The following is a 14890-nucleotide window of genomic DNA, read 5'->3' on the forward strand; positions in this document are numbered from 1 at the left end:
ACTGTGACCACAGTGCTGCTAGGCTGGCACAGAAAAACACATCCTTTTTGCCAATGTACGTACCAGTATTACCAGTTTGCTCCTTTCACAGATTCCTGGTAGGTAAGGATAAGGCTGCACTCTTCCTCCCTTTAGACAGGAACTCAGCCACTGAAAGATACTTGGAGGCTCAGCAGAAAAAAATGAGGGATGATGCATGAAACCTGTTTGGATTTAATGGTGTGAATAGTCACGACATTGAGCTCATGGCAAATACACAAAAATTGTTCTCTATTCTCAAAGCAAGCCCTACACTACTTGTGTAAGTACAGAAACACAGTATTTCAAAGCATTATGGATCACATCTGCCTTCTGCCAGATGCAAGTTTATAGCTAAACAGTAATGAAAGCATGAGACACCTTTGTGTCTTTCAAGAAAGAAAGCCTCAACCCACAGTGAAAAGTAATGAATGTAATTACTAATTTTCAAACACCTCAGGGGAACAGTCTTGTAATTAAGCATTAAATTGCTAAGTGAGAGAACAGCCTAACTATAACCTCTTTGCCTTCCCTGTCCACAAACACGAGCAGCAAAGCCCAGCCAATATGATGTGATTGTATTTTTTGTCAGGAAACACAGTATTTTGTTTTGCATGACTAGCAAATTCCAGCTGGTAGTACATTAAACAGGTGCACAAACAATATATGACCTTATTTTAGCTTTCATGATTGTGCACGGAGCTCTGATTTTAAAAGAACTATAAGCTACGAGCATACACCAGCCTACAGATACTTTTCACAGCAGAAGCACATCTCATTACCAGGCTTTTCCATAGCTCTCCACGAACGTTTCTCACTCAGCCTGAGCTAGGAGTTTGCTGGGATAAAATCCCCATTTCCTCCCAGGTCCTTGTTCTGTGAAACATCCCATGAAGCACCACACTGAAGGCAACAGCTTGTGACTGCAGGGTTCTAACAGACTTTTAAAGACAAGGGAACAAGGCAACCCATGCACAGTTTTACACATGTGGGTTAAGTCCTGACCAGTTACCAACATGCTCAGTATTAAGAGAACTTGCACATCACTACCACTGAACACCCAGATTCACATAGCCTTTAACTCACCTTGGTCAATTATGCAAGTCTGTCCAGAGCTTTTTACAAGGGCTGGATAGTCTCTGTAGTAGTAATCTATATAAGCTTCAAGTTTCAAGTCCCTAGAATGAAAGATGTGAATCATCCTACACTGAAAAACAAATAGGAACAAACTCCACACCTTCCTCCATTTCTGACATTTTCAGCTGACTTTTAATGTTAGTATATGCACCAAATACAAGGAGTGAAGTTATGACTCCTTTAACTAGTGCTGCCCCTCATGGGCATTGCCCCTTTGCTAAGTAAGTAATCTGCATGTTTTATTTCCCCCGGCACTATTCTCTTCAGTTGTAGTTCTACATTGTGCCATACCTCCACTACCACCACTTGCAGCCTGACAACTATCACTACAACTTCCCCAAACTTTTAAATATTAAACCCAGATAACACAGTGTTATCTACAAGATGTGAATGCAAACAGCAGCTCCCAGCCCCAACAGATATGCAGGGTTTCATCTCAGAGTTGCTTTTCGTTGACACAACAGAATAGTGGACAGGCCAATCTTCTCAGGATTAGATGCTACTTCTGGAAACTACTACCATCAGTCAACTGCAGTGCTAGGGGAAGAATCTGCAGCCACAGAGAGATCTTGGTAGAAATATCAAATCAAACTTGGAGAGGCATTACTGAGTCTTTTGCTTATACAGATAACTGCATGCACGTGTGTCTGTACATATGCCACGCAATCTGAATGTGAGCGTGGAAGATGCAGTTACTGGCTGCAGTGAAAACAGCATGAAGATGAATATTTGATAGATCTTTGAGCTGGAACAATGCAGCAGACAAAATGTGGGTTGTCCACGGTACGCAGAATTTTAGCTGCCACTCCCTGGCAACGTAGCAAGCAAAGCAGCTATGGCTCAAGTTTCTTGCTATGATCTAAACAGTATGGTCATGTAAAACCAGAACTGAGATGAGATTCTGTTTGTGTGGGGGATTAAAAAAAAAAAAAAGAAAGAAAAAAGAAAAAACCCAAACAAACCCACCACCACAAGCAAGAAATCACTAAATGCAGAAGACTTTGGTGTAAACTGAGGACTGAAAGTCAATAAAGTGATTGATTGTACTTCTGCCTGCAGCAGGGTTGCCCACTCTCTCTGATGTACAACATCTGTTGAGTAGACTTCTTCCCTCTCCCTTCTCTTGAATCACAGGAATAAAAGCCATCTACCAAGAACTGAGATTTGTGAATCAAGTTTAATGTTGGGAAGAGGTCAGAACTATACAAGAAATTTGCTAAAACAAATATCTTAACTGTTACTTATTAATTTTCTTCAAAAATGTAAGTTTGCTCCATTGTGGGTAATCCCCCAACTCCCCATAAGAAAACCACATCACCACATAGCTATCATCAAGAGGCAGCACCCAATACACAGTACCTGTCATTTTTCAGTTTGGCATACCTGGCCAGCTGAACCAGAAGAACAACAAGTGACCGATTTTCTTCTCCCATCAGAAGGTTCAGTTTGAACTCCTCATAGACCAGATGAAGAACAAAGAAAATAGCAGGAATGTGGGTGAAAAGGAGAGTTGAGTAATCCAGGCTAAGGCTCTGTAAGAAGTCATCCTTTGGAGCTAAAACTTCCAGAGGGTCCAACCCCAAGACTCTGGATAGAGGATGAGACTCAAAATTCCTGTGGTAATCAGAGCTTAAGAGATATTCCCAGTCCTAAACCAAGCAAACAGGAGAAAGAGGCAACAAACAATGAACAAAATTCCAGCAAGAGAACTCCAAAGCACCACTGCAGAGGGTTCTTTCCCTAAACCAGGGCAAATGCAACTGATCTATGGTAAATGTGCCACACAAACCCTGCAAGCTACATTGCACAGATTCAATCCTTAAGCTGCATCTTCCTATCCTCCCTCCACTTATGCATAAATGAATCAAAGCATTACATTGAAGAAAACGAGACAGAAGAAAGCTGATTCAAACCACCTTCTTTGCACTGATAATTCTGTGTGTGGCACCTTGCTGCAGTTTACCCAGTGCCCTCAGCCTTTCTACTTTCATCACAGCACACTGGGCATTCAGATCTTAACCTCCACTTCATACAGGTTGTAGCCTGTAAACTCCACGAGTTCACTGAGCTGTCAACCCAGAAAGCCTAATGGCATGATTGCACCACTGCAGCTTGTAAGCCTCTTACAATGGAATGCTAGTAAGCTTTATCCACTTTACTGCTTGATTACATTAAAAAAGAAAAGCCTTCCTATTCTTGCCTAGGCAAAAACTGGCAAATCAATGTTGAACCCTCTACTAAATACAGTAAGAAGCAGCGCATTTAGTGAAGCATGTAATTTGATGCTCGTAACTTGCTGAAGGTGCTGAGTGGATGAGAGAGAAAGCCAACTTTATTTTAAGGGGATAAAGCATCTAGGAGACATTTGACATTGTCAGAAAACTGCCTGGGGTTGCTTTGTAATTCATATTGAATTCATTCCCAAATCTAACTTACTTCTCTGAAACTGGGACCTCACAAGCAAGGTCACGTGATACAAAGCACAATGCAAAACAACTTTTCTTCCCCCAAAAGCTTGCAACCCCTGGTGAGCCCAGATCAGAGGTGTGTCCTCTGCACTGCCTTTAAAAAAAGTAACAATAAATCAACACACCCCTCAGCTTTTATTTGTCAAAGAGAACCATTTCTTACTTCATCTGACCCCGTTTCTGATGGCCTAGCCTTCTTTGGCGCACTCACTGGTGAGGGTGATCCTCCAACATTAAGCTGCAAGAAATAAGACCAAGCTTGCATAAGGAATTCACCAGTCCTAACATGTGCATTCAAACCACATGGTACATGATGTTGCTTTGTATTTTTACATACAACACACACACTGCAATTAGATTTTTCTACACACAGCTAATTAGTCTGGTGTATGTTGCAGGAACCTTGTGGTCTGACTGCCCAACATCTGGTATTGGCTAGGACAGAGGAAATAGTAGGGGTGAGCTAATGGAAGTAACGTATACACTGCTTTTATTTCATCAGTACACATATCCCTGCATCCTCCACTCCTTCCATCCTGTGAGTACCACAAGTGTATTTGATAGCATGAAATTCACTTATGGAAAACTCCAAGTTAAGTTCAGTTTGAAAGACATAACTTCAAGTGCTGTAATTTGAAAACTGCAGGGAAAACCTTCTTTAGAAAACATGGATCTCAACTGCGTTTTGTGCTTCTAATCAAAATAGGCTTAATTCAGGCTGCATGAATAAAATCTTTAATCCAACAGTGCTAGTAATGGAGCAAAATATTCTCAATTTATTTTCACCTGACCAGCTGGTGTTAAGTACCTTACAGGTACATGCATCACAGACTAAAATGTTTACCTGAAATTCAGAAATACAGAATTAATTCAGAGGCATCATGTTATTTAGGACAAGAGATGATCTATTTTTGACTTCAGCATCTCTCTAACCATTTCAAAACTTTGAAAAATTACCAGTAGTGTTAGCATAAGCTAAGGAAACAAACATGCACACTTGCTTACATTACGCGTCCAGGTCAGTTTCTCTGTGTTATAACCCATCATATTCATGAGACAAGTTACAAATAAATTCCATTCCAAGCGATAACTTGGTCCTCCAGGTGCATTATAAGCGTTGTACCACTTGACAAGCATCTGTACAGCTATCTCCTTGGGCAGGATAGCCTTGACCCCTTGCAGACATGTTTTCACTGTTGCAAAATGAAAAAAACAAAACCAACGAAGTTAGGCCCATTTTCCATTACTTCCTATCCCACTCATCCAATTAGTGCTACAAATTGTCACAGTACTTAGACCTACTTTTAACTCCCCAGAAACTCTTTCAATAAAAGCCACACCACATAACCTTTTGTTCCTTCAGTTTCGGTTAAACACAGCCTCTCTAATTCACCACACAAAGCAGGGGAAGGAGGGGGAGTTTTTTTGCTCATTAATGAAAACAAGTTGTGTCTGAACTGACATCTCAGCTTTGAGCAAGCATGAACAATGAAGTGTAAGGAACCTAAAGAACAAAAGAAGTTTTAAGAGTGCATCGGATGAAGCACTCGAAGCAGCAGAGCACACCTAAATAAATGGTAGCAGCTCTACAAAGTAAGCCAATAAATCTCAAAATACATCGTATCAAATGTTTACACAGTCTAAGCTATGTATAAACTACCTTAAAAAAAAAAAAAAAGAACCCTCAAAAAAATCATGGAACGTATTTCACGTGATAGATTCTGACTCATACCTAGCTCTGAAGTGGCAATTTCAGGAATCGTAATCCGAACCATTGTGTTACTGCTGAGCTCCTGGAGGAAAAAAAAAAAAGGAAGAGTTGAATTACAAAATGCATCTTTAAATAAAGATGGGGACTTTTTCCATCTACACAGAACTCATTTATGCATCAAGCATATTCCGAACTCTTAACTGTTCGCTGAACTCAAGGTTTGCAACCTCAGATTCTAGCTCCATGAAATGCTTTAAATGGATCTTGACCTGAATCACTTGAAAGAATCATTAAACAGATGTGCCTTTTAGGACACGCAGCATAGGAAAACATGGAGTTCACAGTGCATGTTTAACACTGTACTGCTAATCTGGAGCTGCCAGCAATGTCTTACTATACAAGGGGTTGAAACTAGATGATCTTTGAGGTCCTTTTCAACCCAGGCCATTCTATGATCCTATGAAAAATAAGCTTAACCCTTATTTTGCTTTGCTAATGAAGTCATGACTCAAATTACAGAATAATACCTACTAAAGTTACTCTGTTGTGGACAGGATCTCTTAGAGCATGAATGAAAGTCCCGTGCTGCTGAAAAGTGCAGTCCTCAACGTAAGTCGAGTCATGGAGTTTAGAAGAATCCCTTAGCTCTGGAACTGGTGACAAAAGCATACTCTGCAAAGAGGAAGAAATGATTGCTTAGAATTGTTAAAGCACGTATCTGAGCAAAGGACAGTTAAAATGACCACTTTGAAGTGTACTTGTAAGTATTTTGAAAGCTGTTAAATGTCTTTTCAATCTCTGCCTCAGAAGTTCTATGAAAATCATAGATAAGGCAGGACATAATAGACATACTTTAAACACTGTATTCAGGGAGTTTACAGGAGGAAAGTAAAAGATTTAGCTCCCAAAGACACTTCAAAAGTTAAAAATCAATTGATCATTCGAATGAAAGATGCCCAACTTCAATTGTCAAACATTAAATAAGTTGTTTTTTAAGATTCCCATTTCAGTTTACAGCACATGCTTATGAGATTTGCATCACACACCCAGCTCAGCCCTCACTGTACATTCATTTATCCTGGTGTATCAAAGCATCCAAAGTATGGATGGAGGCTGTGCATGAAAACTAGGGTGGAAAGAAAAGAGAGTGGTCTTGAACCACAGAAATAAGAGAAGCAGAGCCATAAAAAGTCTTTCACGATAGCTACATGAGGCTCAAAGTAACAGGCTTTCTCTGGCAAAATATTCGTGTTCTCCTCTAGCCATACTCAAGTCTCCCTCCTGCACTACTAAACAATGAGGAGGGACTGAGCCCCTCTCAAAGCCCATCCATGCATCCGCATTTGGCTACTTTGTAATTAAGAAACAGATGTATCAGTGTTTGAAAGCTTCATTGTTACATGCTAAAGATGTTCACAGGGAAGCTTCCCTAGGACTTCATTTTTAGCTAAAGACCACTACTAAATACAAGATAACATCATAAAATACCATTTCCATCACAATTTCTATAAATCTAAGAGAATGCCATTAAGATTCATAGAAGATTACATTACAGAAAAAAGTATCCAGTTTCTTGCTCAATTATGCCAAAGCTATTAAAACAAAACCCTTTTCAAGGCAGGATTTTGTTTCTGCTTACCTCTTCCAAGGGCCCCAGATGTTTATTCAACGGCTTGGATGGAGTGCTGACACTATCCAAAGGAGTGCTTGGCCGAGGCATTTGGTTGGACATTGTCAGGGATGGAGCAGGCAGTCCAGGAATAAAAACCTTCCCCACCTGTTTTGAACAATATATAGGGAATCAAATAGTTGGTTTTCACGCTTGTCCTTCCACAAGCTTGCTTACAAACGCCGATGGTTTCATATTTTAACATGCTAAAAGAAAAGTTTGGAAAGAAGTGGATGTATACTTGAACTGAAGCCTGAAGGACTGCTTAATTTAATGCCTTTCTTCAGATGAATATACACTGAAAAACGCTACCATATATGGTCAGTATTGTACATTACTGCTACTGGTCTATTTCTACTGAAAATTTAGCAGTGTTTTCATAGGAAAAATTGCACTTCCAGAGTAACTTCTTTCAAAAAATATATACACCACACACACAGGTACCTACACATACAAATTCTAGAGTTCAAGGTGTCTGCCTACATGGAAATAACATACTGCATCTGTAACCAGTCCAAAAACCACTTATTTTGAATGAATGACATCCATCCTAACAACAGCCCTCTGCAAAGCAAAATCATTTGACATCTACCACTGTCCAGCACACTGCAGAGAAGTTTGGAAAATTTTAGTTTAGAAGAAATTCTTACTTCCAACATTCTTGACATTTCATTTGTTTGAAAGCATTGTATTAGTGCAGCATTTTACTGTTGTAGAAAATAAGCTCCAGAGATTATTTAGTTCTACCACAAGGTGCCAGTCATTCTTCAGAACCACTCTTCCAGCACTGTACATAAATTACACTCGTTAGGTGACCACAGGCACCTTCCCAAGTAAGTCTCAAGTGAGAAGCAGTCTGCAGTAGCTTAAAATGATACCTTGTAAGGTATGATGCACCCTCTGCACAGCCTAGTTTATAACCAAAGAGTCAAACACTTGCTTTGGGACACAAAAAACCTGCTACTCACACGAACAATTCCAGAATAAAGCACCAGATTTCCACTGCCTTCCAGAACCAGCAGCGTATCAACACCCTGCAAGAATCAAACAGAGTACTCAGCTTCTTTTATTTAAGTAAAAGGTGACAAATGGATGACACACGTGACAAAGGAAGCCACTTTGCAGCTAATAGTCCATAAAAAGCTACATACCTGCACTGGGGCTGCATCCTTCGCCTGAATATTGGTAACAGAACCAAAGATTAGCTGTGACTTATCATTGCTCTCTTGAAACTTTACACACCTAGAGATTTGAGAAAACAACAGGAAACGTAAAAGGATTGTCCTATCCACTGCTATAGAAAGACAGAAAATAAAAGCTGCGTTACGTCATGCAATTAGCCTTATTGTGGTATATCTGGTTCCTTCCTCCTTCCTTTGCTTGCTTTGCCCTGCTAATCCTTTTACTGTTATTCCTCTAGTCTACATGAAATCCCCAAAGTGATTCTGAAGGGTAAAGATAAGGATAAATAAGAATACCACTCCAAGTACAGAATATCTATTTTTATTTAAATAATCCAAATCATCTACACCACTCTGATTAAAAACTGGTCATATGAGAGGCACTGCCACCTCACATCACAACAGATTCCACTAGCTGAAGGAATAATATGTTAAAGTCCTGATCTAGACAAAAATTTTTAGAGTGCTTTGCCCCACATACCCTCCCTATGTCTTTAACCTGTCCCCAAACTAGGAATGCTCACCGCAGCTGAAGCTGGGATTCCACTAAAAAGCACAAGAACTTCTGCCCACAAAGGTCAGTGGTAATAAACACTTTTGATGCCTGCGAATTCTTCTCTCTAAATAAGACACAAAGAGCAGCATAGTGTTGGGTTTATTACAAAAACTTTAAAGAAAACAATGTCCACAAACCACAGGGACACCAGACTTCAATTAGTAGTGCCTCAAGTTGCTAAGAATGTGCCAGTCTCAGTTTCAGTCCTTACAAGTGAAATCAATTTTCTAGCACTTCAGCCTTCACATTCACACTTTTTGGTGTGCAGAGCACATGCCGTTTGGCTTTGTTCTCCCATTCAGTCTTAGATTTTATGTTCTGCCCCTTTCCATGGTAACAGGGCAAGAAATATTCCTGCTACAAGAGTTTCAAAAAGTGCACACACACACACGCACACACAAATAATCAGTGATGGTATTTGAATCTACTTGGCTTGAGAGATCTCCCAACAGCATTCCCCACCTCAAACTGCTATGAATAACACAACAGGTAGAACTATTCCAAGTGCCCAGCTCCCTTTTCAAGTGGTCTGGACACTCAGCAAGCATCACTTCTCAAAAAGTGGGAAGTGCAAGTTCACACATCTATCTTAAGGTATCGCTGTCGTTTTACTTTCTTTCCCTCACCCCACTGGCAATCCCACACTTCTCTCATATTCCAACAAGCACTTAACCTCATTTTTGTGATAGCTTCTGTCCACAGATGATCTATACACAGCTCAGGAACAATTGGTTCTGTTTCTGTTACAAGAAAAGAATCACTGCAAGTGCTCTCTGGAGAGTGGGTAATACTGTGCCTTCTCGGTGACTGAACATTGCTGGATGAGTTGAACCTCTGCACTCCTGAGAATGAATGTACTCCCAGGGCAGGTGAATGAGAACGGCTGCAAGCAAAAGCAAAACATTACTGAAAAGTGAACTTACAAAACCAGGTAAGAATCCCTCTTAAATCAGTGAGCTCATACACTAAAAACAAAAAGAAAACCACTCTGAAACAGCAGCTAGGCCAGTATTAGCCTCCGTTAATGATACATTCTGTCATATGAAAACAATTCTCCAGTTTACCTTCAGTTGTCTCTGTCAAAATCCAATACGTGAGATTTCAAAAGCAAACTAACATTTCAAGTTGTGTGGTCCTGTCTGTAAAAATGTGTCCCAACCTGCTCTCTCTAAGTATGGCTTTCTTTAACTGAAAACACTCCTGAGACTCAAAAAACCTGGAGATAGTCCTCAACTCCACTACAGACTGGCTACACGAGAACAGAACAACCTCTTTGTCTCTTGCACACCCATTATCCTCCTGTGCTACAAAGATAATTGCAAAAAACACCACAAGAGCATTCCGAGAGTGCTTTCAGATGCTGTAAGAGAGAAGGCATAGTGCAGTTTAGGTGGACAGATTTGTAAGGGCAGAGAAAGGCAGCAACACCACAGGTGTTGCCTATTCTATAGCTTGTATTTGTTTGGTATCAGGTCTACGCATTATGTTTAGCACTCACCTCAAAGCAGCCATGTTGGAGATGGACGGCGAGCGGGACTGCATGCTGGGTGATGACACTGATCTGCTTTGGCTGTGAATAGATGAGTAGTTTTGGAAGGGTGAGGCCATAGGTGAGTCTCCTTTTGAAAGGCTCCTGAGCTGAGCAGTCAAGGAGCTGCTAGCAGCCACGTTCTGTGGTGTGCCCAACTGCTCTGAGAACTTCAGCACAGTATTCTGTTCCTGAGAAGGAAAAGAATTCTCTATGTACAAATCATGCATGGGGACTACCAGCCAAGAAGTAGCTCAAACAGCTTGTTTCATCAGTTAGATGTTAAAAGTGCATGCCTACATAGGTAAGGCATAAAGGTACATCAGTCTAAGCAATTATTCCTTCCAACAGTGCTCTCCCTCCCAGTCACCGACACTACTCCTGTGATTCTCAGGGCAGAAAGTTGTTTGTCACTTTTCTCATGGAAGACAACAATTTAAACAGAGTACAAACTTTCTGGTTCAATGCAAAGAACATCATAAGCACTGTATATACTATGTGGCCATTGTTATTGCGTGATCTCCACAACTGCTGTACATGCAAAAGCATTACTTTTTTTCTCCCCACTCCAACGGTCACCCTATTAATGGAATAAGTCACAATAAATCAGGCATTTCTAACAGACATGCCTAAGAATGGCACCTAAACACATAGAAAAAAAAGTATAATGACATATAGTCAATAATAAATTTGTACCTCTGGCTTCACTCTGCGGAGAGCCCAGACAGTATGTAAACTCTGTACAGTATCATAGGTCATCACAATGGAAGGTTCAGCATTGACAAACACAATCCTCAAGGTGTAATCAGCAACATACTGCACTCTAGCAGAGCCAAACACACCTGCTGAAGAAGTAGCTAACCTAAGTTAAGGTGAAAATATCATTTCTGCAGTACTGTTATCAGGTAAAGGATTAGTATTTTTCATACTCTTTTTATCCCTGAAATCTGGACTTTTATCCTGACCAGTTTCCCTGTTCATAAAGCAGCTAAAACAAGTCACTCCTGACTTCTTAAAATAGCCATTATTGCAAATTTGTAATACAGAAAATGCTTGAGTGATACATTAAGCATTTGATGTCAAGGCCTAAACCTACCTCCAGACTTACAGACAAGAGGTGTTATCTCATCTAAGGGATGCAGCATGCTGAACATAGTAGGCAAAGGTTCTCTAAAAAGAAACCAAACAAAGCATGTTCAAAAACCAAATGCTAATAAGCCTAACTGCCCTCTCTTGCAGTTGGTACACATGCTGCAATCCCAAAACACTCCTTCAGACCTTAACAAATTTGAGCCTGAAACCTAACAGTAGAGACATATTCCATTAACAGAAGCTCTTCTGGTTAACTGAGCAGAGTCACCCAAAGGCTGGTCTATCAAACAGGATGATCAGGCTTAATTTTACATTTTTCACATAGCACTTGAGAATGACCCCACCTGGTGGCCACATGACAAACTCTGGGTGGCCCAAACAAATGGAGCTAGCATTGGGGTAGCTACAAGGGACAAGGAGGGGAGAAGGCTCTTAATCCAGACTCAGTTGAAGAGTTTGGGCTCCACAACAGCAGCCAGACATCAGGTAACCTGTACCCATCACAGAGTAGCAATAGTGCCAACTATCTGTTGGTGGCAGTGGCAAAAGGGGAACATTTTCAGGAAAGTCCAGGTTGAGTAGGATCAACCATGAATTTTGTGAAGTTACAGAGAGCAAGAAAATCTGGGACCGGTGAAATTTTATCCTGCAGTAATCCCAAGGGGGTCCAGTGCAGATGCCAGCCAAGGCCAGCCACGAGAAGCAAAACAGGGGATAGCAGGCTGGAAGATCTGAGAGATGATCACGGGTTCAGATCCAATTGAGCAAACTGCCCTTCAGGGGAAGAAGACACTTCACTATCCCTACTGACAGGGTGCTGAGAGCACAGCACACCAACACACTAAAGGGGCTATTTGCCTGAGCTAACGTTTAACCCAGTACCAAAATTTAAATGGAACACCCAGTGCAGCTAGCTCATGGAAATGTAATCTTTTTCAGATTTTTCTTGAATATTTTCAATGCCTTTATTTCTAATCTCAACTCTGATGAGGACTAGACAATCACAAGTGCCTGGAATGAACACAAACACCAAGGAAGAGCAGGAGCGTATATTCAGACTGCTTATCAGCATGCCAACCAACTCCTTACCCTGCTTTTCACCTGTATATCCAGCCACAAAGCACAGGGTCTACAAATATGGGGCAGGACACTCCACAGATTCAAAGCATGTTGCAGTTGAGAGAAAACTTCTCAATGACAATTTCCCAGTGAATCTCCACGACCACCATCACAGCCTGGAACCAATTCCCAGGACAAACCTCAATGAAATTAAGTCATATCCTGTTCCCAGGATCAAACGCTCTCACATAGTTAAGACAACAACACGCTGGAGGAAATTCTGACTTGGTAGATAGCCCCTTCCTAGGATTTCCAGTTTCAGCTGTCTCTGTTATGAACACACACATTCTTTCATTATTCCTCCCCAATTTTCACACATCCGTATGAAGTTAGTAAACTGTCTATAACAAAGCAATCAAAAGCCACTCACTACATACCTGGGTGGACTTGGAGGTACTTCATGTGAAGAACTACTACGCTCCAATAACAAACCAAATTTTGTTGCCCAGATGTTTGCAACCTATTGAAAAATTAGAGATACAGTCATGGCGAAGATATCAAGCATTTACTGCATTGATAATGTTTCATGATGGAATATTGTGCTATGGCAAAACATGTTGCCTAAGCCTTTTCTTGAGAGAAGGGTAACATTGATGGGAGCAGGTTCTCAAACTACCAAACTGGCATAGCCATACTTCCCCACATCTTACAGTCCGGCTGCTGCTACTTCCAGAAGTGCTCCAATGCAATAACCAATGCCACACTTTCATCACTGGTGCACATTCACCCACTAGAGTGAAGAATTCAGGCAGCCACCAACAGCAGCACTTTATGCACACCTGCCCACCACAATACAGCAGGCAACCAGACAACAAGCCCACTGATGGACAACAAGATGAAGCACTTACCTGGAAGGGTAAAGCAGCAATGTAATCCTTTCCATCTATGCTATGCACATTTACACATGAGCTCTGCAATATGCAGACACATTTCTGTACTATTTCTTTACTGCCTGAAACTGCAGAACAAAGAAAGAATAGTAAGATTATCTCTTTTCTTAGATATTCTCTACGCAAAAGAATGCGTATTTAAGGGGCAGGGAATAGCCTTAAAACAACAGTTGCCAATGGCTAAAATTCTCATGCCAAGAGAGCTGAGCTCGAAGTACTTGGCTGGCATTACAATAATGCCAGAGAGGTGGTAGAGACTGCTTCTCTGGAGATATTCAAGACCTGTCTGGATGCCTTCCTGTGCGACCTGCCGCAAGGAACCCGCTTTAGCACGGGGCTGGACTTGATGATCTCTTGAGGTCCCTTCCAACCCCTACAATTCAGCGATAAGTACACAACTTACCATCAGCTTTGTCAGATTTTTCCTGCTGAATAGTGAAGTCACACCACAAGGCCTAAAACCAAGCACAGCACAACGACGTCTGAAGAACGAGTTGATGTTACTACCGAAACCTATCTTTCTGCATTTCCCAGAACACCCCCACCTCAAGGCACTGCTTGCAAGCACACACCAAGCATCCAACGAACATGCTGCGCATTCAGCACGTACCTGCAGCACGGGGCTGTCAATGCTGAACGCCTTATAGGCGGCGGACGCTTCGCTCTTACTCCCTTTGCTCCAGATGACCATGTTGCTGGCCACATACAGCTCTTCATCGTAGTCCACCTCCTCCCCAAAATCACTGACACCTTTCCTCAACTGCCAGCTTTCCTTAATAAAGAAAAAAAAAACACGAAAACACGCGACTTTGTAAGGACAAGCTACAAGAGATGCGGCCGATGGGCTCAGGAAGTAACAGACAGGTTCCCCTGGTCGCGTCCCCTCACAGGGCCCCCCCCAACAACAGCCCCGCTGCGGCCCGGCCCAGCCCAGCCCTACCCGCTGCCGCTCGTGGATGGTGACCTCGCGGAGGGAGCCCACCAGCCCGGCCGCCCCGTCGGACGAGCAGAGCTCGGAGGCAGGCTGCAGCTCCCGCGGCTGCAGGTTGTGCGCGCCGGGATGGCGGCGGCAGTGCTCGCGGCCCCGGGGGACGAACTCCTGCAGGTCGCCGGCCGCAATCATCGTTGCCCTCTCTTCAGAGTGGTCCGACATGGGGGCCCGATATCCTCATTATTTCTGGGGCACACAGCCGGCGCGCAGCTCGGGCCCCGCTCCGCTCGGGGCACCACCGCACACGGGGACCAAACGCGCGAGCGCCGGCGGCGGCGCTTTATAAGGGCGCGGCCATGTCGGCGTTCCCGCCCTGCTCCGCGCCGCGCGGGGGCCGACGGGAGGCGGGATGGCGGCGGGAGGGAGGTGTTGGGTGAGGTGTTGGGTGAGGTGGGTTTACTGCCTCTGTGCGGCCTAGGGTTGGAGGGGCACGTACACGTCTTTTGAACAACTCCAGGGACAGTGGCTCTACTACTTCCCTGTTCCAATGCTTCACAACCCTTTTAGTGGAGGAGTTTTTTCCTAATACC

General features: G+C 42.5%; 1 protein-coding gene across 6 annotated transcripts in view; it reads right to left on the bottom strand.

The window, feature by feature from the left end:
- Positions 1–14677, bottom strand: part of ANAPC1 (anaphase promoting complex subunit 1) — a 34460-nt gene extending 19783 nt beyond the window's left edge. For 3 of the 6 annotated variants that reach the window (XM_021391044.1, XM_021391042.1, XM_021391048.1), the window contains exons 1-20: positions 14310–14677; positions 13980–14141; positions 13773–13824; positions 13328–13437; positions 12857–12939; positions 11365–11438; positions 10965–11113; positions 10239–10459; positions 9414–9623; positions 8709–8804; positions 8155–8245; positions 7972–8037; positions 6974–7111; positions 5866–6006; positions 5356–5416; positions 4629–4816; positions 3787–3861; positions 2539–2804; positions 1105–1196; positions 64–203 (exon numbers count right to left, since the gene is read on the bottom strand). In XM_021391044.1, coding sequence (XP_021246719.1) covers positions 64–203; positions 1105–1196; positions 2539–2804; positions 3787–3861; positions 4629–4816; positions 5356–5416; positions 5866–6006; positions 6974–7111; positions 7972–8037; positions 8155–8245; positions 8709–8804; positions 9414–9623; positions 10239–10459; positions 10965–11113; positions 11365–11438; positions 12857–12939; positions 13328–13437; positions 13773–13824; positions 13980–14141; positions 14310–14522 — 2628 coding nt within the window. In that variant the 5' untranslated portion in view covers positions 14523–14677. Of the gene's footprint in view, positions 1–63; positions 204–1104; positions 1197–2538; positions 2805–3786; positions 3862–4628; positions 4817–5355; positions 5417–5865; positions 6007–6973; positions 7112–7971; positions 8038–8154; positions 8246–8708; positions 8805–9413; positions 9624–10238; positions 10460–10964; positions 11114–11364; positions 11439–12856; positions 12940–13327; positions 13438–13772; positions 13825–13979; positions 14142–14309 lie in introns of those variants that run through there. The other 3 variants (XM_021391043.1, XM_021391047.1, XM_021391046.1) reach the window with 3 other exon arrangements.

Source organism: Numida meleagris, chromosome 3 (assembly GCF_002078875.1).
Source record: "Numida meleagris isolate 19003 breed g44 Domestic line chromosome 3, NumMel1.0, whole genome shotgun sequence".
NCBI lineage: Eukaryota > Metazoa > Chordata > Aves > Galliformes > Numididae > Numida > Numida meleagris.